The sequence below is a fragment of the Hyperolius riggenbachi genome, chromosome 10 (genome assembly GCF_040937935.1).
Source record: "Hyperolius riggenbachi isolate aHypRig1 chromosome 10, aHypRig1.pri, whole genome shotgun sequence".
NCBI lineage: Eukaryota > Metazoa > Chordata > Amphibia > Anura > Hyperoliidae > Hyperolius > Hyperolius riggenbachi.
This window is the reverse complement of record NC_090655.1, coordinates 120,407,980-120,432,111: the sequence shown is the minus strand read 5'-3', so window position 1 is coordinate 120,432,111 and position 24,132 is coordinate 120,407,980. Positions and strand designations below refer to the sequence as shown.

At 43.8% G+C, this 24,132-nt stretch overlaps 1 protein-coding gene across 1 annotated transcript in view; it reads left to right on the top strand.

Annotated features, from left to right (window-relative positions):
• PPA1 (inorganic pyrophosphatase 1) overlaps positions 1–24,132 on the top strand; it is a 141,199-nt gene that overhangs the window by 51,198 nt on the left and 65,869 nt on the right. Inside the window, exon 4 of the mRNA XM_068255531.1 lies at positions 14,737–14,856. Within this exon, the coding sequence (XP_068111632.1) occupies positions 14,737–14,856 (120 nt within the window). The remainder of the gene's footprint in view (positions 1–14,736; positions 14,857–24,132) is intronic.

Genomic DNA, 24,132 nt, shown 5'->3' with positions numbered 1-24,132 from the left:
CTATTCTTATGGCTGCAGTGGCTTCAGGAAGGTTCTCCAGTGTGATGTGCCAGTATCCATTCTTTTATAATTTCCAATGTGACAGGATCAAATGTTAGTGTTTTGTATAAATTTGACACAGCAAATTTAGCCATGTTTCCTCCACCATAACATGTATAACTATACCCCTCTCTACCTTACCCACCATATATAATCTTAGCCCCACCTCTCCCCACCTCACCCCCACCCCATCTGTACTAACCATAGCTCTTCCAGCCGCAAATATTTTGGGTACAGCCCTCCATGCAGATATTAGTGCAGAAAAGCATATTTTCACTGGGTATGTATACCTGTTTCTGCATGGGTTCATTCTGAGCCTTCTATCCATTTCTCAATGGTTGGCCTGTGATGTCACATGGTAACTGTTGAGAGAAAGAGAGATGGATTGCTGGAAAGAGGCCATGTAGGAACTGGTAACTAACCTGTTGCTGTGTGCTTCCCTGCACTCACAATGCTGAGATTCAGTGTGGGGAAATCTAGGGGTCATAAATACCCCCCCCCCCCCCCCAAAAAAAAATTACGCAAATTTTGCGTACGTAGGTTGTATGACCGAGCAATAAACCCTGAAAGCTGCAGTGGTCTGAATGGAAAAAAAGGCTCTGGTCCTTAAGGGGTTTTATGACTGCAGTTCTTAACGGTTTATTGCTTGGTCATACAACCTACCATCTAAATTAATTTTACCTCCTTTTCTTGTCACTAATACAGCTTTCTTTTGGTGCTATTTGATTGCTCCTGCGATTTTTACTTTTTATTATATTTATCAAAAAATACATGAATTTTGTCAAAAAAAATTACTTTTTTTGCTTTCTGTGCTGACATTTTTCAAATAAAGTAAAATTTCCTATACGTTTGAGTGCGAAAGTTATTCTGCTACATGTCTTTGATTTAAAAAAAAAACAAAAAAAAAAAAACCATTCAGTGCATATTTATTGATTTGGGTAAAAGTTATAGCGTTTACAAACTATGGTGCAAAAAGTGAAATTTCCCATTTTGAAGCATCTCCGACTTTTCTGAGCACCTGTCATGTTTCATGAGGTGCTAAAATTCCAGGATAGTATAAATACCCCCCAAATGACCCCATTTTGGAAAGAAGACATCCCAAAGTATTCACTGAGAGGCATGGTGAGTTCATAGAAGATTTTATTTTTTGTTACAAGTTAGCGGAAAATGACACTTTGTGACAAAAAAAAGGGAAAAAAGTGTTTCCATTTCTTCTAACTTGCGACAAAAAAAAAAGAAATCTGCCACGGACTCACTATGCTCCTCTCTGAATACCTTGAAGTGTCTACTTTCCAAAATGGGGTCATTTGTGGGGTGTTTACTGTCCTGGCATTTTGGGGGGTGCTAAATTGTAAGCACCCCTGTAAAGCCTAAAGAAGCTCATTGGAATTAGGGCCCCTTAGCGCAGTTAGGCTGCAAAAAAGTGCCACACGTGGTATTGCCGTACTCAGGAGAAGTAGTATAATGTGTTTTGGGGTGTATTTTTACACATACCCATGCTGGGTGGGAGAAATATCTCTGTAAATGACAATTTTTTTGATTTTTACACACAATTGTCCATTTACAGAGATTTCTCCCACTCAGCATGGGTATGTGTAAAAATACACCCCAAAACACATTATACTACTTCTCCTGAGTACGGCGATACCACATTTGTGGCACTTTTTTGCACCCTAACTGCGCTAAGGGGCCCAAAGTCCAATGAGTACCTTTAGGATTTCACAGGTCATTTTGCAACATTTGGTTTCAAGACTACTCCTCACGGTTTAGGGCCCCTAAAATGCCAGGGCAGTATAGGAACCCCACAAATGACCCCATTTTAGAAAGAAGACACCCCAAGGTATTCCATTTGAAGTATGGTGAGTTCATAAAAGATTTTATTCCTTGTCACAAGTAAGCGGAAATTGTTTTTAATTGTTTTTTTTTTTTTTCACAAAGTGTCATTTTCTGCTAACTTGTGACAAAAAATAAAATCTTCTATGAACTCACCATACTCCTAAGGCCCTAAACCGTGAGGAGTAGTCTTGAACCCAAATGTCTCAAAATGACCTGTCAAATCCTAAAGGTACTCATTGGACTTTGGGCCCCTTAGCGCAGTTAGGCTGCAAAAAAGTGCCACACATGTGGTACTGCCGTGTTAAGAAGAAGTAGTATAATGTTTTTTGTGGTGTATTTTTTACATATACCCATGCTGGGTAGGAGAAATATCTCTGTAAATGACACATTTTAGATTTTTTTTTTTTTACACACAATTGTCCATTTACAGAGAGATTTCTCCCACCCAGCATGGGTATGTGTAAAAATACACCCCAAAACACATTATACTACTTCTCCTGAGTACGGCAATACGACATGTGTGACACTTTTTTGCAGCCTAGGTGCGCTAAGGGGCCCAACGTCCTATTCACAGGTCATTTTGAGGCATTTGGTTTCTAGACTACTCCTCACGGTTTAGGGCCCCTAAAATGCCAGGGCAGTATAGGACCGCCACAAGTGACCCTATTTTAGAAAGAAGACACCCCAAGGTATTCCGTTAGGTGTATGGTGAGTTCATAGATCTTATTTTTTGTCACAAGTTAGTGAAAAATGAAACTTTGTGAAAAACAATGAAAATCATTTTCCGCTAACTTTTGACAAAAAATAAAATCTTCTATGAACGCTTCATACACCTAACAGAATACCTTGGGGTGTCTTTTTTCTAAAAAGGGGTCACTTGTGGAGTTCCTATACTGCCCTGGCATTTTACGGGCCAAAAACCGTGAGTAGTCTGGAAACCAAATGTCTCAAAATGACTGTTCAGGGGTATAAGCATCTGCAAATTTTGATGACAGGTGGTCTATGAGGGGGCGAATTTTGTGGAATCGGTCATATGCAGGGTGGCCTTTTAGATGACAGGTTGTATTGGGCCTGATCTGATGGATAGGAGTGCTAGGGGTTGACAGGAGGTGATTGATGGGTGTCTCAGGGGGTGGTTAGAGGGGAAAATAGATGCAATCAATGCACTGGGGAGGTGATCGGAAGGGGGTCTGAGGGGGATCTGAGGGTTTGGCCGAGTGATCAGGAGCCCACACGGGGCAAATTAGGGCCTGATTTGATGGGTAGGTGTGCTAGGGGTGACAGGTGGTGACAGGAGGTGATTGATGGGTGTCTCAAGGTGTGATTAGAGGGGGGAATAGATGCAAGCAATGCACTGGCGAGGTGATCAGGGCTGGGGTCTGAGGGTGTGGGCGGGTGATTGGGTGCCCTAGGGGCAGATAGGGGTCTAATCTGATGGGTAGCACTGACAGGTGGTGACAGGGGGTGATTGATGGGTAATTAGTGGGTGTTTAGAGGAGAGAACAGATGTAAACAGTGCACTTAAGAGGTGATCTGACGTCGGGTCTGCAGCCGATCTAATGGTGTGTGTGGGTGATCAGGTTGCCCGCAAGGGGCAGGTTAGGTGCTGATTGATAGTGGCAGTGAAAGGGGGTGATTGATTGGTGATTGACAGGTGATCAGGGGGGATAGATGCATACAGTACACAGGGGGGGTGGGTCTGGGGAGAATCTGAGGGGTGGGGGGGGTGATCAGGAGTCCCCAGGGGGCAGTTTAGGGACTAAAAAAAAAATAGCATTGACAGATAGTGACAGGGAGTGATTGATGGGTGATTAGGGGGGTGACTGGGTGCAAACAGTGGTCTGGGGGGTGGACAGGGGGGGTCTGAGGGGTGCTGTGGGCGATCAGGGGGCAGGGGGGGGGAGATCAGTGTGTTTGGGTGCAGACTAGCTTGGCTGCAGCCTGCCCTGGTGGTCCCTCGGAGCCTGTATAATACACTTTGTAAACATTACAAAGCGTATTATACGCTTCCTATGCGGCGATCGTCGGGTTAACAACCCGCCGGTGCTTCCGATTGGCCGGCGGGTGGGCGGAGCCTAGCGCGCGATCCCCGGCAAAACAGTGTGCCAGGACCCGACGCCATTCTGCGTTACGTGGTCCTGGGGCTGCCACTTTCACGCCGTCCAATCTGCAGTAGGCGGTCAGCAAGTGGTTAAAGCGGAATATAACCCAGCATTTTATCTTTGCTCTAAAACATTATTTACTGCATATTATATGCAACAAGCATTTTTTTTTTTTTTTTTTTACTAGACCAGCATTGGAAGGGTTACACACAGAGCTTGAAAGTTCAGTGTAGCGAAATGTGGACGCATCTGAAGTTGTAGATTATCTTGTGTACTTAAATGTATCAAGTGAGGAATGTGACCCATTCTCTGACTGGAGAAGCAGCTCAACACAGAGTCAAAGCATGTCTGCCTGAATGAATGAATGCATTTTGTTAATAACTGGTTTTATTCAGTCAGCTCACAAAGCTAAAAACTGTACTTTTTGGAACCTATAATATATAAATGAATAATAATACTTATGCACAAATGCAAATATAACCGTATGGCATGTAAAAAAGTAGAAAAACATGTTTTTATTGAATATTATGTCAGGGTTTTAAACCGCTTTACCATGCCCATTAACCCATTCTGCCCACTCCCCATCCCCCCACTTATTAAAAATAAAAAAAATAATTGCCAAAGTTCCTATTCATTGATCTAGGCCCGCGTGTAAATGATTGGCATCAATGAGATGCCTGCGTCATTGTTTAGCTTGTAAGTTACACTTAGGCCTTGTTCACATGTAAAAATCGCAATCGCTGACGCCAGCGAATTGTAATTTTGTGCGCGATTATTTTTAGCGTTTACCTGCTTTTCTAAGTGCTTTTGCAGAGCGATTTTGATTTTTCATTTCCTAACGCAATTCAGGAAGTGAACTCTTTGACCCGGAAAAGAATATATACAATGTATTTATTATTAAAAGGGATGGGAGAATCTCTATGCAAAGCGCTTTTTCAAGTGTTTTGCGATTTCCCTATAGCCTCCATTTAGGCAAATTGCACAAAAATTGTACAGTCAGCGCTTTGAGCGGATCGGAATCAAACCACGCATATGTGAACACTCTCTCATAGGGAATCATTGCACAAGCGCTTTTAGGGCAATTTTTGAAAATCGCTGGCGCTTAAAAAAAAAAAAAAAAAAAAAAAAAGCACCCTTAGTGTGAACAAGCCCTTACATTACTCCCTGCTCGCGTGCTAAAAGCACCCAGAGGAAGAAAAATGTATGGGGACATCTTGTGGCCAAATAGTAAGATTACACCTACATACTTTATTTAATATGTATATGTATATAGGTGTAATTTTACTATTTGGCCACAAGATGTCCCCATACATTTTTCTTCCTATATTCTATTATAATATTTTTTATTATTATTGACTTATAAAGCGCCAACATATTCCGTGGTGCTGTACAAAGTAAGAAACAAACATGGGGTACATAATACAGACAATGGTGTACACTAAAATACAAGATACATAATTAGTGACAAAATACAAAAATGATACAGCATACAAAATACAGAAGTGGTAATGACAGTGATAAAAGTAACATGATGAATAAAATGTATAATGATTTCCAAGACCTAAAAGGGGAGAGAGCCCTGCCCTTGCAAGCTTACAATCTATATATACAGATCCACACTTACATTTAAAATTAACTCCTTCCCTCCCACACTCCTCCATAGTACCCAAATAAATATTTGGCATAAAAAACTGAAGTTTTTATATATGTATGTCAAGATTACTGTTATTGTATTGTATTACTGTAATTTTTTTTTCGTTATGGGCTTGTTAAATAGTGATGGACACAAAACTGAAAAAGTGCACCACCTTTTATTTCCAAATAAAATATTGGAGCCATACATTGTGATAGGGACATAATTTTAAACCGTGTAATAACCGGGACAAATGGGCAAATAAAATACACGGGTTTTAATTATGGTAGAATGTATTTTGAATCTCTAATGGCTAAAAATTAAGAAATAAGGATTTTTTTTTTAGATTACCATTAAAATGCATTTAGAATAAAAATAGCAAAATGTACCACCCAAAGAAAGCCTAATTGGTGGTGGAAAAAAAAACCAGATATAGATAAATTTCATTGTGACAAAGTGATTGGCGAATGAATGGGAGGAGCGCTGAAATGATGCATAAAGAGAAAAAACACTGAAGGCTGAAGTGGTTAATTTATTGCAACTTCGGTGAATCTTGATGGGCAGCGTAACAAAGTTATCTACTTACCTAGTTAGAGAGAAGCCTTTGAATAGAGGCTTCCCATGTCCTATAAACAATCAATGAAAATTAGGTGGATTCCAAAATGTTATTTAGCTTCAAAAATCAAATGATTGCATCTTGAAGATTACCAGGGGCATTTTTTTTCTTTTTTATGGTGATGGTTGCCCACCATAATTGCCATAAATGGTGATCTGCAGTGCCATTCACTTGAGTGGAGTAACAGATTATCTTCCTGGACTGTTGCTTTTTGCTAGGAGAATAGCTGTATGAGACCAACTGGCATGCAGTGCTGATCCCCAGCAAAAGAACAAAGTTCTTGATCCAGTTACCACTATTCTCAGTGGAGATCTATATAAAGTGGCAATCCTGGGAACTGTCCCTTTATAAAAATTAATATGTATCGAAAAATGCCATTATTGCTGCAGAAACAACCACTTTTCTGATCAGATGCGGATCACCACTTTTATAAACTGGCTTGCTAGAGTTTATTTTAGAGTATTAGTTGGCATAAATCCGTTATTCAGACATCTTTTCTCCTTCTCCAAATACCGGGCACATAAAAGCCAGGCAATTCAGACCGGACTGCAGTAACACAGCTATTGCCATGGCAACGCATCACCTTGGCAGAGGAGACTGGGGAGCACAATTAGGAGGCTGGGCAAAACGGCAGAGTACTCGCTTCTCCTGCTTAGCAATGATTTGTATTTCTCAGGTGTTAAAAATAAAACCTTTTCAGATGTGGGAAACAGTTTAAAATTGATGTACCTTTAGAATAGGTAGTTTTATCCCACTTTAAACTGAACCTTAAAGGGGTTCTGTGGGGGTTTGTGAGGAGAAAACCTGCCACTTACCTGGGGCTTTTATCAGCCCCCTGCAGCGGTAACGTCCCACGCCGTCCTGCTCCCATCCGCCGTTCCCCGCAGCCGCACCGGGCTATTATTCGTCTGTCACACAGACGAATAATGCGCGTTGCCGCGCCTCCGCTTGCGTCATCTGAGGCTTACTGCGCAGGCGCAGTACAACGGTTTCTTGTACTGCGCTTGCGCAGTAAGCTTCCGATGACGCAGGCGGAAGCGAGCGGGTGCGCGGCCACTGTAGCGCAGCCGCAGTTGGATCCCATGCTGCTTAGACCGGGGCCGGCGGCGGAGAACGGCAGATGGGAGGTGGACGGCGTGGGACATTACCGCTGCACGGGGCTGATAGAAGCCCAAGGTAAGTGTCTGTTTTTCTCCTCCGCAACCCCCCACAGAACTCCTTTAAGTCAACTGTAAAAAATGAGATTTACTCACCTGGGGCTTCCTTCAGCCCCCAGCAGCCGATCGGTGCCCTCGCAGCTCCGCTCCGATGTCCCAGGACCCGCCGGCGAGCACTTCCGGTTTGGCCGTCACCGGCCGACAGGCATGGGAACGCGAGTGATTGTTCGCGTTCCCAGCCTGTATATCGCCCCCATGCTGCTATTGCGGCCTCCTTTTTAATTTATTTATTTCTGAATAGTGCTTGTTGCATTTTATATTAGCCAGCTTCTCTCCCTGCGGAGATTGTATTTTGTTTTTCCTAACACCCAGAGGATGTGTTCTAAATTACAGAAGCACTAGAGCAGCTAATGAATTCTTTATTTTAAATGCTTCATAAAGTTCTGTAAAGATGTCTGCAGTATTTTGACAAAGATAGTTACATATAGCTGTGAAATGAGGTATTTCATAAGTTTAAATGTAATGATTGGATCATAACTCGAAGATTTTGAGACTTTGCTTTACTGGTGTTCATAGTTTGATGATCTTGCTAGAAGTGCTGTCATTTTATAACGAAAGTTAAATAAATTTTATTTGTACTCCCATCTTTAGATAGCAAGAATTTATGTTATACCTTAAAGGGAAGGTTCAAGCAAAATAAAAAAATGAGTTTCACTTACCTGGGGATTCTCCCAGCCCCATGTAGCCATTCTGTGCCCTCGTAGTCACTCACTGCTGCTCCAGTCCCCTGCTGGCAGCTTGCCGACCTTGGAGGTCGGCGGGCCGCATTGCGTACATTTTTACGCATTCCCGGTAGTGCAGGAACATTTAACACATACATTTTTACGCGTTACTGGTTCAATGCGTAAATTTTTACGCATTGAACCAGTAATGCGTAAAATGTATGTGTTAATGTTCCTGCACTAGTGGGAATGCGTAAAAATGTACGCAATGCGTCCCGCCGACCTCCGAGGTCGGCAAGCTGCCAGCGGGGGACTGGAGCAGCAGTGAGTGACTACGAGGGCACAGGATGGCTGCATGGGGCTGGAAAAAGCCCCAGGTAAGTAAAACCTTTTTTTTTTTTTTGCTTGGACATTCCCTTTAATGGGTGTTCCATCTTTCTATGAGGCTTCCTGACAGCACATTTTTCTGTTGACTGATTTAAATTTTAGTTGCTTAGGTGTGTCCGGGTATTTTTTTTTTTCTTTTTGATACTATGTTCTGTTTTATCACCTGGCTTGCAAAGTGCATTGGTTTTACCAGACTCTGTCATGTAGCAATGTACACTCCCCTAAAGGATTATTAGGAACACCATACTAATACGGTGTTTGACCCCCTTTCACCTTCAGAACTGCCTTAATTCTACGTGGCATTGATTCAACAAGGTGCTGAAAGCATTTTTTTTATTTTTTTTTAGAAATGTTGGCCCATATTGATAGGATAGCATCTTGCAGTTGATGGAGATTTGTGGGATGCACATCCAGGGCATGAAGCTCCCGTTCCATCACATCCCAAAGATGCTCTATTGGGTTTAGATCTGGCCATTTTAGTACAGTGAACTCATTGTCATGTTCAAGAAACCAATTTGAAATAATTCGAGCTTTGTGATATGGTGCATTATCCTGCTGGAAGTAGCCATCAGAGAATGGGTACATGGTGGCTATGAAGGGATGGACATGGTCAGAAACAATGCTCAGGTAGCCCGTGGCATTTAAATGATGCCCAATTAGAACTAAGAGGCCTAAAGTGAGCCACGAAAACATCCCCCACACAATTACACCACCACCAGCCTGCACAGTGGTAACAAGGCATGATGGATCCATGTTCTCATTCTGTTTACGCCAAATTTTGACTCTGTCGAGACTCATCAGAGCAGGCAACATTTTCCAGTCTTCAACTGTCCAATTTTCTTGAGCTTGTGCAAATTGTAGCGTCTTTTTCCTATTTGTATTCAGGGTCTTCTGCTGTTGTAGCCCATCCGCCTCAAGGTTGTGCGTGTTGTGCCTTCACAAATACTTTGCTGCATACCTCGGTTATAACGAGTAGTTATTTCAGTCAATGTTGCTCTTCTATCAGCTCAAATCAGTCTGCCCATTCTCCTCGGACCTCTAACATCAACAAGGCATTTTCCCCCACAGGACTGCTGCATACTGGATTTTTTCCCCTTTTCACACCATTCTTTGTAAACCCTAGAAATGGTTATGCGTGAAAATTCCAGTAACTGAGCAGATTGTGAAATACTCAGATCAGCCCATCTGGCACCAACAACCATGCCACGCTCAAAATTGCTTAAATCACATTTCTTTCCCATTTTGACATTCAGTTTGGAGTTCAGGAGATTGTCTTGACCAGGACCACACCCCTAAATGCATTTAAGCAACTGCCATGTGATTGGTTGTTAGATAATTGCATTAATGAGAAATTTAACAGGTGGTCCTAATAATTCTTTAGGTGAGTGTATAGGATAAGCTGTTGCATTACAGGGGCCTTCACACTTATCCCTGTGGATTCTGGCTGCGGTTTTTTTTGTTTGGTTGTTGTTGTTGTTGTTTTTTTTTGTATCTGCAATTCAGCGTTGTGCAGTTTTTTTGCATTCAGTTTGTTGCAGATTTTTGTGTTTGGAATGTGAAAATTCAAATTCTCATTGACTTGTATGCAATTCTCATGTCTGGTGTTAAAAAAAAAAAAGCATACATGTAGACAGCTTTCTTTTTTTTTTTCTTCCCTACAGAAAATTTGCATAAGGCCTGGGACCCACTAGCAGCGCTTTTCTAAGCACTTGTGATTCTCATTGACTTGTATGCAATTCTCATGTCTGGTGTTAAAAAAAAAAAAAAGCATACATGTAGACAGCTTTCTTTTTTTTTTTTCTTCCCTACAGAAAATTTGCATAAGGCCTGGGACCCACTAGCAGCGCTTTTCTAAGCACTTGTGATTTGTAAAGCTTAAAAAAGTGCTGCTGATGGGTCCTAGGTCTTACAACTTGAATCTGATGGGATACTATTAACTTGGATAAGTAGCGAATGGGAGTTCGCCAAAATGGATATCTCACACAAATTCTTTAGTGTGTGAAAGGGGCCTAAAAGCAGCAGTCTGGATAATCTATAGGTCTTCCACAGGAAAATAGAGTAACACGGAGCCCCATATAGTGTAGTATATCTGTTCAAGGGGAAATGTTCAAGAAAGGGGATACTCACAAAAGGGGGTTGCAACAATGGCAACCATGGTAGAGCGACTTTGTCACCATCATTTTGTCCTTGTATAGGCCTGGAATGATCACCCTGTAGATCAAGGGTCAGGAAACTTTTTGGCTGAGGCAGCCATATACTCCACATATTTTAAAACTTAATTCTGTGAGAGCCATACAATATGTTTCAAACTGGCGCATGCGCAGCAGAGGGCTTACGTCCCTGTTGCCATGGTGATGTGTATAGTTGATCCTCCGGGCAGTGTCAGACGAGTCTTCAGCTTCTTTTGGGTTTCAGCAACATCAACAATTTCCCCGAGAACCAGACAGGAGAAATACCGACTAACTGCTTGTACAAATAGCTAGCTGACATGGGGGCTCAATTCACTTTGTAGGACAAAATCCCCACACTTTGGCCCAATAGGCTGCCTGTCAAGTGACAGACAGCCTGTTGGGCCAATCAAAGTGCAAGGATCTCATCATACAAATTCACTGGACCTCACCGGATCCAGGGTGCGACAGTTGGAGCGGTTGTTAATTTTGGGGCCATCAAAAGAGCCACATCTGTCTCCTGAGCCATAGGTTAACTACCCCTGCTGAAGATGGTTCTAGTTACTTTCCTAAAAATACACTTGCAGGTAATTTAAACAATAAAGACCTGACAAAGATGTTCCCTCAAGGGGAAATACAAACTGGAAGTATAGCACCCCTCAAAAATAAAATGATTAAAAACTGTTTAAAGGTAAGATGAAATGACACTTATTCATAAGCCAAGTTCAACAAGCACGTAGTTATTAAGAGACCTATATTGATTTGTGGTACAAACCTGCTTTTTTCAGGTCCCTACGCAATGTCTTGGAGTAAGTCAAACACAGCTCAGAGCTTATACGGACCTGAAGAAGCGGGTTTGGCCTACAAAATACATTGTCTTTGTATCTTTATAATACTTGCTTGTTGAACTGACACTCCTTCTTGAAGTAAGTTCATCTTGCCTTTTTAAACAGTTTTTTTTTTTGGGAGGGGGGGGGGGAGGAGGGAGGTGTCTCCCTCCTAGTTTGTTTAAATTAACCACTTGCCGACCGCACGCTTATACCGTGCGTCGGCAAAGTGGCAGCTGCAGGACCAGCGACGCAGTACTGCGTCGCCAGCTGCAAGCTGATTAATCAGGAAGCAGCCGCTCGCGCGACCGGCTGCTTCCTGTCAAATCACGGCGGGGGGCTCCGTGAATAGCCTGCGGGCCGCCGATGGTGGCTCGCAGGCTAAATGTAAACACAAGCGGAAATAATCCGCTTTGTTTACATTGTACGGCGCTGCTGCGCAGCAGCGCCGCAAGGCAGATCGGCGATCCCCGGCCAATCAGCGGCCGGGGATCGCCTCCATGTGACAGGGGACGTCCTGTCACTGGCTGCACAGGACGGATAGCGTCCTGTGCAGCCCGGATCACCGGGAGGGAGAGGTAGGAGAGGGAGGGGGGTGAATGTCGCCGCGGAGGGGGGCTTTGAGGTGCCCCCCCCGCAACTAGCCTGCACGCAGGAGCGATCAGACCCCTCCTGCACATCATCCCCATAGGGGGGAAAAAAGGGGGGCGATCTGATCGCTCTGCGTGCACCCTGATCTGGGCTGGGGGCTGCAGAGCCCACCCAGCACAGATCACAACAAACAGCGCTGGTCCTTAAGGGGGGGTAAAGGGTGGGTCCTCAAGTGGTTAAAGGCTGCAGTATTCCATTCTGTTCCAGTGTTCCACATGCTTTGGAACAGATCTCAAATTTAAATAGCTATCCAACTACTTCCTCCTCCATAAATATAATTTTCAGGCATCACATGCTGTATCTGTCACTACCAAGTACAAGAGAGAGATGTGAGACTTGTACTCTGCCCATACAATATAAAGTTGCCCTGTAGTGAGCATTTGGGTCCCAAATTGGCAGTATAGCTGTATAGTTTATAGCCTTTTTATCTGTACAACAGTGCATGATGTCATAAATGGGCCTCCGTTGAGCCCTGGCAAGTTCCTATTTACTAACCTTACTAACTCCCTCTCCACTCCCATGTGATTTCCTGAACCCCATAGAGAATCTGTGGGATATTGTGAAGAGAAAGTTTAGAGACACAAGACCCAACACTCTGGATGAGTTAAGGCCGCTATCGAAGCATCCTGGGCCCCTCCATAACACCCGAGCAGTGCCACAGGCTGATTGCCTCCATGCCACGCCGCATTGAAGCAGTCATTTCTGCAAAAGGATTCCCGACCAAGTATTGAGTGCATAACTGAACATAATTATTTAAAGGTTGACTTTTTTTGTTTTAAAAACCCTTTTCTTTTACTGGTCGGATGAAATATGCTAATTTTTTGAGATAGGAAATTTGGGTTTTCATGAGCTGTATGCCAAAATCATCAATATTAAAACAATAAAAGGTTTGAACTACTTCATTTGTGTGTATTTGAATCTAAAATATATGAAAGTCTAATGTTTATCAGTACATTACAGAAAATAATGAATTTTATCACCATATGCTAATTTTTTTTAGAAGATCCTGTATATTTCTATGAAAATGTTTCACATGCTAACTGACTTAAAGGCCAGGTCTAGGTGCTCTCTTCACTTACTTTTGACTGCTTGTCAACTGCTGCCATGTTTAGGCATAAGTCACACAGTGGTTTTATCAGTGGTGTGGAGCATATAAAATGCCACACCAATTCATCCCAGTCTAGGCAGGCAGTTGTTCACCTTTTGAATTTTGCATGTAGCAGGATGCTCATGCTACATTACTTTGTCTGGATAGGAGGCTTTAATGTGTCAGCTGGTGTTCAGCTTTAGTTGTCTGTATGAAAATGTGCTTATTCGAGTTTCGAATGCCTTGATCAACCTGACCCTTGAAAGTGAATGAGTGCAGACAGAAATCTGAGGTATCTCTTTACCAAAATTTTTAATTAACACCCGGGACTGGTCATTGGTTTGGAGTCCACATATAGGCAAGGACATGAGTATTCTCTGGCTTTCATTTGTGTTACAGATCTGGGATTCCACAATTAAGATGACTGCCTTTAAAGGGAACCTAAACTGAGGACATGGATTTTTCTTTTTAAAATACCAGTTGCCTAACTCTCCTGCTGATCCTGTCTCTCTAATACTTTAAGCCACAGCCCCTCAACAAGCATGCAGATCAGGTGCTCTGACTGAAGTCAGTCTGGATTAGCTGCATGCTTGTTTCAGGTGTGTGATTCAGCCACCCACTGCAGCCAAAGAAATCAGTAGGACAGGCAGGCAACTGGTATTGTTTAAAAAGGAAACCTCCACATCCCTCTGTTTAGGTTCCCTTTAAATTGTCATCTTTTAAAGGGAGCCCAAGGTGGGTTTATATAATAAAAAAAAAAAAAAAAAAAAAAAAAAACACCTAGGCCATCTAAACCAGTAGGCTGGGCGGAAGTGGTTAAATAATGTGATTGCCTGGCAAGTCCTGCTGAACTGTTTCTAAAACTGTTAGCCATAGACCCTGAGCAAGCCTGCAGATCAGGTGTTCCTGACTGAAGTCTGAATGGATCAGCCACATGCTCATTTCAGGTGTGTGATCCAGACACTACTGCAGCCAAAGGCATCAGCAGGATGCCAGGTACAGTGGAGTCACTTCCCCTGTGCATGCAAGCTGGCGTGTCGCCTGACCCACCGACTTCCGTACACAGATGCCGGAAGCTGCTAGGAGGTGCAGGAAAGCTGTCAGACATTGCTGGAGGCTTGGTAAGTATTTTTCAGCCTACCAAAAAAACCTTAAAAAGCCCCCCAAAAAGGTTCCCGTTATCCCCTCAGGCATGTTGGCCATTTGAGACTTTCAGTTGCCTAAGTTCCGGATAATGGGAACTTCTGACTGATATTGTTTAAAAGGAAATAAATACCTTTCAGTTCAGGTGTACTTTAAAACCAACCCAACTATGACAGCCCCCATTTTTGTGTTGACAGGTTCTCTTTTAACAGACAAACCAAAGAATTTCTGTATTCCCGTGCAACACTGATTGCTGCTCTGATGTTCCCTGGGCCCAGATAATGTGATCTACAGCCAAGAAACCAATTCTGTTCTCGGTTACAGTTATTTGTACAAATGCATCCAAATTTCTCTCCTTATGTTTACAGATCGCCACAAAAGATCCCTTGAACCCCATAAAACAAGATGTAAAGAAAGGCAAGCTGCGTTATGTTGCCAACGTCTTCCCTCACAAGGGCTATATATGGAATTACGGAGCCCTCCCTCAGGTAATAACGTGTCTGAAGCCACAAATTCTGTGTAAGCAGCAACTTAAATAGCAATGTTTCCTATCATTATACGAGTACTGCAAATAAGGCAAACACTGAGTCCTTCTTTGCTTTGTATTCTTTTATAAAACAAGGAGGTTTGTGGAACCATGCTAGCACGTCCGCCTAAACCTAATGCTTATGCCAAAGGATTCCTGAAAGCAGCCCTGTAATAAAGCACAGCTATTTTCAGGATTTCATTGCTGTGGTTTTCTTCCTTTCTGTGATTTTCATTTCATCCTTGATTTATCCTCGGTATGTGTACAGTGGGGTTTACTGGCTCTTTTGCAGTAAACCTTCAATTACTCGGCACACAAGGCACTCTTATAACGTTTGGTAGAAGAAAGAAAGAACTATGTGTAGAAAATTTGAAGTACACGGGTCATTAGAGAAATATGGAAGTTACCAATATTGACCATTTTCAAAATAATTCTAGTTTTCTGTCAGGAATGCTTATCCACTTGCTGAAGTACCTTTGCCATCCATCTTGCACAAAGCTGGTGTCCTGACTTTGTGACCCAGAAACTGTTATAGCCAGATGATTGGTATTACACTGATGTAGCTAGAATTTTTTTCTTTTTAGAGTGAAGTAAAGTCCATACTGATGGCATTCATGGCTCTTAGAGAAGCTGTCAGCAATATTATCTCAGAAAAAAAACCCATATAGAAATAGATAAATATTTGCTCTACTTGCATAACATACAGTATGTATTGCACTGTTTACATTTTGATTTTAGTGATTTTTCTATAGAAAAAAAAGAAAATCCTTAAGATTTTCTGTCTTGAATCTGTCTACCTTGAAGCCAATCCTGACATAATTTCCTCATTTACTCTGTCTGTCTGTGTTTGCATTGCCCGCCCTCCTACCAGTCTTCAGGCACTCCCACCCAGCTCTGCACTAGTAAGGGCATTGTTATTGTGTGACTTTGCAGCTTCTCAGCATGAGAAATCTTGGCCAATCAGAAAGGAACAGAGGTGTGGGAGGGGAAAACAGAAGGGGGAAGAGGCTTCAACCAATCAGGCTGCCTTAGTTAAGTATGAGGAGAAAGTAAAGAATTAAAAAAAAGAGAACCCGGCATGCCCTGCAACTTCCTTTATGTGGCAGATGTACCAAATAAGAGCAAGGGAAACTGGGGAATGATCTTTTATGGACAAGAAGTAAGAATGATTTTTAAATTTTTGGATTGTTAGCATCCTTATTATTTGTTTACCCGATACAAATAAAGAATTGATTTTCGATTTTATGCCTTATAGTTACACTTTAACCCTCGGGACCAGCTTCGTAAGGACCAGGCCATTTTACCTGCCGGGGGGGACGTGTTTGGGGGATCAGGCAGCTGGATCCCCACTATAGATGGCTAGGCATGGTGTCCCCTGTATTGCCAGCAGCCTTTACTCTCCTCTCAGGCTCCAGCAATGAGCAGCTCTAGCCCCCTCTGCTCTGGCCGGCATCCCCGCTGCTCTAATAGTGATCACTACGGTTGTCCATGAATTGTAGTGATCAGGATCCAATCGCGATGGCTTCTGATCTCTGAGGGGAGATGTCAGCTGACATATGAAAGCTTAATCTCCCCTCTCAAGTGGGCACGATCGCGTCTGGAGTGGAAGCATAAACCCTACGCCGCATCAGAGTTGGACAGCCACGGGTGTGGCATAGGATTTACTTGCGGCGGTCTCCAAAAGGTTAAATTATGTACTTTATGAAAGTAAACTTGCTAATTCCTACAATTTAAACTAAATCCCTGTTCACACGCTAGTTTAACCACTACTGGCAGTCCCTGGCCCCTTATGGACCAGAGATTTGGCTTTTCTAAAAAAAAAAAAAAAAAAAAAAAGATCTGTGATCACTGATTGACTCACAATGATCACATGGTCAGGAGCCAATGAAACTGCCTCCTGACGAGATAAGGTGCTCTTCTGGTAGTGTGACAGCAGAGTGAACAGGCTGCAGCAGTGCATGAGCGACAAGACTGCGCAGCATGAATGATTGAGTGATTGAAATCTATGCCCTGGCAGGGATAACATTTGCTAAACCGGGCATAGATTTCAATCTCCAAGGTCTGGAACCAGTTCATCAGCTGTGGTGGCCAATAGCGACAGCCTTTGCCAACAATCCGCCATGTGTACAGCAGCCCCTTCCCCAATCAATTTGACTGAGCAACAGCCGATAGCTCTGCTTTTCCTGCTCACCCAGCCTGCCACATGATTGCATTACCTTAGAATGCGTCTGTACAGCCTCGGCTCAGCAATGTCAGGTGACATGCATGTAGTATAAGTACAGGCTTTAGGGAATGCACTACACACTGAATGCCTATTGCATATTGTAAAGATCTTCCATTGAAATAACCTTAGTCAGTGTCCCAATACTAACCAAGAGAGAACCAAGTGGGAAAAACAATATGGAGGTCTCTGCAAAAACTTGTAAACCCATCGACTCCAAATAAGGACATTTTGTTTGCAAATGTCAACAAAATAAGTCTATTAATTATACCATATTTATCATTTATTGTGTCACTCAATGCTTTAAACATCGATGAGGAACACAACACATTTAAAAAATCAAGCTAAATATAATGAAGTCAAAATTGGGTCCAAATTGTCTGTCTATGCATTTTGTCCACAGATAATAATTTTGTACTTGCCCAGATCAGTTTGGTGATCCCAAATTCGCCAATAGGCAAGGTAATCAGATAGGGTACTGTATGAGGGATGAATGATAAACCTTATTAGGGTTGATGCTCTATGCGGCAGCAATATTGCTGTGTGCAGACAGCGCACAGCAAGATTACTGGTCCTTCTGGCAGCAGTGTACCACCGGTTAAAGTGCAACTGTTAGCCATACTATGCCAGGGAAAAAAACACATATGTAAGTAGATACATACTTGCTCCACTTGCATAACACATGTATTGCACTGCCCACGTTTTCTGTGCGCACTGCTTTTATTCCTCCCCGCATCGCTGAGTAATAGTGCGGGAAGGAGAGGGGATGCAAGAGTGGATGCGGCAGGAGTGCGGAGAGGGGCACAGAACAGGAGGGTGGCTGAGGACAGTGACAGGGGACAGCTTCTGGCCCCCCTCCCTGCGTCCTAGCAGCTGCAAGTGACCAAAAACAGGCGGCCAACCATAGAGGAACAGGGGTGAGGGACAGAGGCTTCAGCCAATCAGGCTTAATTAGCATGCATTACAACTTCTCTTCTGCGGCATGCGTACGAGAAAAGAGCCTTGGGGGTATGGGACTAACAATCTATTGGAAAAAAAAGTGAAATTGATTTTAAACTTTTGAATTGCCTATGTGCTATCAATTACTTTACTCATATGTTGCTGTGACTTACAGTAAGTTATAGAAATCTTAAATCTTACTCTGAAATCGCACAAGCTTGTTTTCAGATCCAGAATGCATAAGCCTATATCCACGGGCTGAATAACAGCGAACTGGTCTTTCCAGGGAGTTTCAACATACCAGCTCACCTTAATAGCCAGAACCATGCATAATGATAAATGGTGTCTATAGAGTTTTTGGCTCATGCCTATGACTAGTGTTAGAATTTGGGTTTCCTTATTCGGAAACCCGATAATGCCATGCACAGCAGTTCAGCACAAATGAGTGGAGAGAGTCAAGGAGTTGTGTTCCACGTAATGTTTTTCATGAAACTCTTCCTCCTTGACTTCAAAGGAGGAAGCATCTGCTTCAAGTGAAGCGCAAGATGGAACACCACTCCATACCTCTCAGCTTGCAATGGCGCTGAACTGCTGTGCATTGCATTATCCTGCTTTCCAAATAAGGAAACTGGGATTCAAACACCCATGACCTGCTGGAGATTAAAGGCATCCTATATAAATTGGTCAGACTAGTGCTTTAACCACTTCAGGATCACAGGCTTACACCCCTCTAGTGACCAGGAAGTTTTTCACAATAGAGGGCAATAGACACAACAAAGCAAACAAATGGATACAATGAAGCAAACTAATATTACCTCCTTTTCTTGTCCTTAATTGAACACACTGTAGGAGGTCTCTGATCACTGCTGCGATCTTTGTTTGTTTTTTATTTTTTTATCATTATAGAGGCTTTTCCCTTCTTGCCTCTCCATCCCTCCCCCCGTACCATCCTAAATCGCCATAGAACGGCGATCGGTACTCATCCCTCTCATAGGCCACGCATTACGAGCTGCTCTGAGGGACAGCCAAATGTCCCCCGTATAGCACTGCAGGAGATCGCAGCGCTGTACAAATGTAAACAGAGGATTTCTTTCCCCTTTTTGCTCTGAACAGTCTGCTAGCCGCGATCGCAGTGCTTCGTGAACCGGCAGGGGACACTCATGCAACCGTGCAAGCATTCCCTGGTAAACTGCAGCTCCAGGACTTGCCACAAATAGGCGTTAGGCGGTCCTGGGGCTGCCACCGTAGTCACGCCCATCGGCGTGACGCGGTCATTAAGTAGTTAAACAGTAACTGACGCGAAAATCTTAAAATCCAAAACACATACAAATAAATACGTCTCTTCCTGAGTAAAAGGAGCCATACATTACTTCTCTCCTATGTTTCTGACATTTACAGTAAGTAGTAGAAATCTGACATTACCGACAGATTTTTGGTTAGTCCCTCTCTCCATAGGGGATTCTCAGCATTACCTTTTTATAAAGGCACTCCCTGAAAAAGATTTATACAAAGATGCTGGCCAGCCTCCCTGCTCACCGTATACTTTTTTTTTTTTTTGGCAGTTGGACAGAGCAACTGCCATTCACTAAGTGCATTTTGAAAATAAAGAAATCCCTGTAAACCCCCCATAAGGAGATGGGCTAGTTCAAAACCTGTTGGTACTGTTAGATTTCTACTACCTACTGTAAGTGACGGCAACATAGGAGAAAAGTAATTTATGGCTCATTTTACTCTGGAAGAAATGTACTTCTTAATTGTATATGTTTACATATATTTTAAAGAGACACTGAAGCGAGACTAAATCTCTTATATATAGCAGGGGCACGTGTGCCCCTGCTAAAACGCCGCTATCCCGCAGCTTAACGGGGGTCCCTTCACCCCCAACCCACCCCCCGCAAACCTGGGTCGGAAAAAGGTCGCTGGAGCTGATCTTCCTGGAGGCAGGGCTAACGGCTGCAGCCCTGCCTCCAGTCGCGTCTATCAGACGCGCATCGCCGCCTCTCCCCCGCCCCTCTCAGTGAAGGAAGACTGAGAGGGGCGGGGGAGAGGCGGAGGTACGCGTCTGACAGACGCGCATGGGGCAGGGCTGCGGCGGTTAGCCCTGCCCCAACCAGGAAGCGCTCCCCCGCTGCTCGGAGGGGGTTTGGGGGGACAGGGACCCCCGTTAAGCCGCGCTATAGCGGCGTTTTAGCAGGGGCACGCATGCCCCTGCTAGCTATGAGGTCTGAAGCGAGATCTATTCTCGCTTCAGACTCTCTTTAAATGTTAAGAGTTTCGCGACAGAGGTTCATTAAGTAACACATTTCATACCAGATCACCTTGTAGGGGGCATCATGGATATAGTTAGTCTTACATGCATCACTATTCCATATAAATAGTATTTCTAAACAATGAGTGAACAAATGTCTTTAAGAGCCAATAATGAGAAGGCAGCTTGATAAATAAAAACATCTGGATTCAGCTAAGAAAGGCTCATACTCTTCAATTTTTACTGCTGTCTCCATCCTCATGAGGGTCCTTTTCACACCAGTGCAATGTGTGCCATCGCTGTACTATATTCTACTGCAGCTCCTCACAATGCTATTACAGACAATGGAACATGACACACTGCCTGCGATGTGATGTGGTGCTTCAGGTAACTCGCAAGCTGGCGCCCATTACCATGCGACTTCCGCTGTAATACCAGAAGTGCACTGAAAGTCTACAGGTTTTGTTTCTTCTATTTCCTTGGGTCGCCCCTTGGCTATAAGGGCCCGTACACACTGCTGCTCTTGCGCTGCGCTTTTCAAATCTCATGAGTTTTTTTTAATCGCAAGGTTTTTTTGAAAATCGTGAAGACCTGTACACACTGGTGCGTTGTGCTTTTTCTATTCTCATGAAGGCCTGCGGTTTTAAAATCGCATGCAATTTTAAGAACTCAGCGCAAGCGCAGCAGTGTTTACAGGCCCAAACACGTGGCGCAACTCTTCAACTGCGGTGCGATTTTTTTATTTATTTTTATTTATTTATTTTTTTTCCCTTCTTCCCCCCCACCCAAACCCACTCCCAAATCACATCGCCCTGCACCTAGTGTCAGGGCTGTGGAGTCGTGGAGTCGGGCAATTTTGGGTGCCTGGAGTCGGAGTCGGGAAAAAATGCACCGACTCTGACTCCGACTCCTAATGAATTTGTAACTGTAATTAAAATAGAAAATATGATAAAATGTTCTATTTCTCAGATAATAGTCATTAAAAATAATGTGTATATATACAGTATATATACAGTAATAGCTGTGCTTAGTCTACAAAAATGAAATAAACCAATCAAAATTAGTTACTTGTGCTGCTTCAATAAAGCAGTCCCTGTATTTTTAAAGTCAGATATACATATCTGATTGTGACTGTATATATGATGTGTACACAGGAATCTCTTATATACACTAAATAACATCTATACTGTAAGTATAAAGCCTGATGTGTAGCTGTGTCACTAACAGAGATGGTCAACCAGATGGAAATAATTCTGCATTGATGCTGATTTATGCAAATGTATGCACCCCCTTTGCTGATGAAATCAAATAATTTGATATGTTATTAAAATTTGGTTTGGTGACTACAAATTAACCACCCTGGCGTTCTGATAAGATCGCCAGGGAGGCTGCGGGAGGGTTTTTTTTAAATTAAAAAAAAACTATTTCATGCAGCCAACTGAAAGTTGGCTGCATGAAAGCCCACTAGAGGGCGCTCCGGAGGCGTTCTTCCGATCGCCTCCGGCGCCCAGAATAAACAAGGAAGGCCGCAATGAGCGGCCTTCCTTGTTTTGCTTACACCGTCGCCATAGCGACGAGCGGAGTGACGTCATGGACGTCAGCCGACGTCCTGACGTCAGACGCCTCCGATCCAGCCCTTAGCGCTGGCCGGAACTTTTTGTTCCGGCTGCGCAGGGCTCAGGCGGCTGGGGGGACCCTCTTTCGCCGCTGCTCGCGGCGAATCGCCGCAGAGCGGCGGCGATCGGGCAGCACACGCGGCTGGCAAAGTGCCGGCTGCGTGTGCTGCACTTTATTTGGCGCAAATCGGCCCAGCAGGGCCTGAGCGGCAGGCTCCGGCGGTACTGGACGAGCTGAGCTCGTCCATACCGCCCAGCTGGTTAAAGGGAAACTGAGACGGATGAAAAGTAAAGTTTTATACATACCTGGGGCTTCCTCCAGCCCCCTTCAGGCTAATCAGTCCCTCACTGTCTTCCACCACCCGGATCTTCTGCTATGAGTCCTGGTAATTCAGCCAGTCAGCACTGTCCGGCCGCATGCCGCTCCCACAGCCAGGAACATTCTACGCCTGCGCAATAGTGCTGCACAGGTGTAGTATGCTCCTGGCGGCGGAGTGTGTGCATGCGCACTACGCCTGACTGGCTCGAGTACCTAGACTCATAGCAGAAGATCCAGGTGGTGGAGGAGGACAACGAGGGACTGATTATCCTGAGGGCGGCTGGAGGAAGCCCCAGGTATGTATAAAACTTTAATTTCATCTGTCTCAGGTTTACTTTGTTACACAGTAGTACTATACTCTACATATGCACTCCCCACAGAGCTGCAGGGAATCCACTGAGAATGCTGTGCACATTGAACACAGAGGTGTTGTCTGTTTACAATCTCCTCATTCCCCTGCAGAGTACCTGCACATCATTCTTACATGTACCCACACTTACATTGCCTAGGGCCTGATAGATGTTCTTTGTTCCGGTTTGTACCTTTTACAAGTACTCTTACCAAGGACTAGTTTTAGTCTGAAGGGAATAAATATAGTAGTCTACATATCCTTCTCACTTCAGTTGTCTTGTAAAATTCCTAAGCGTTGGCAGTTAAGAGACGAATTTCACGTTACATACTTTTAATCAACAAAATTGTAATATGCAAATTAGAGGAGTCGGAGTCGTGGAGTCGGAGTCGGTGGAATCCTAAACTGAGGAGTCGGAGTCAGTGGATTTTTGGACCGACTCCACAGCCCTGCCTAGTGTAGAAGGACCCCCAGGGAGACTTTCCTATACTTTGTTCCTGTAGGACCTCCATGGCTTTAATTGGAATCTTATTAACCCTTATGACATGGTACTTTACAAATATGGTTTTAAATGATTAGTCAGGCAATCACTTATTATATTCTTTTTAATTATCAGCTGAGACATTCACCATAGACATTAGAATGTTTCAAACCATGCTGCATCCTCTGTCATAGCGAATGGTATTGTGTATGATTAACCCTTCTGGCGGTCTATTAAAAACCGCCAGGGGGCAGCGCAGCAGTGTTAAAAAAATAAAATCTGTGCAGTGGCAACCCCCCCACCCGCTTCGATCGCCTCTGGCGATCTGCGATCAGGAAATCCCATTCAAAGGACGGGATTTCCTGGAGGGCTTCCACTGTCTCCATGGCGACGGGCGGGATGACGTCATCGACGTCGTGACGTCATCGGGAGTCCCGATCCACCCCTCAGCGCTGCCTGGCGCTGATAGGCCAGGCTGCGCAAGGGGTCGGGGTAGGGGCGGCCGGTAGCGGCGAATCGGCACGGAGAGGCGGCGTTCGGTGTGCACACGCAACTAGCAAAGTGCTAGCTGCGTGCAGCAAAAAAAAATTATGCAAATCGGCCCAGCAGGGCCTGAGAAATCCTCCTGCGCAGCTTTCCCCGAACTACGGGTTACCGCCAGGAAGGTTAAAGGAGAACTGTAGTGAGAGGGATATGGAGGCTGCCATATTTATTTCCTTTTAAGCAATACCAGTTGCCTGGCAGCCCTGATGGTCTATTTGCCTAAAGAAGTGTCTGAATCACACCAGAAACAAGCATGCAGCTAATCTTGTCATATCTGTCTAAATTTGTCAGAAACACCTGTTCTGCTGCATGCTTGTTCAGGGCCTATGGCTGAAAGTATTAGAGGCAGAGGATTAGCTGAATAGCCAGGCAACTGGTATTGCTTAAAAGGAAATAAATATGGCAGCCTCCATATACCTCTCACTACAGTTCTCCTTTAAAGGACACCTGAAGTGAGAGGAATATGTAGACTACTATCTTTATTCCCTTAAAAAAGCCACTTGCTTGGCTAGTGTGCTAATG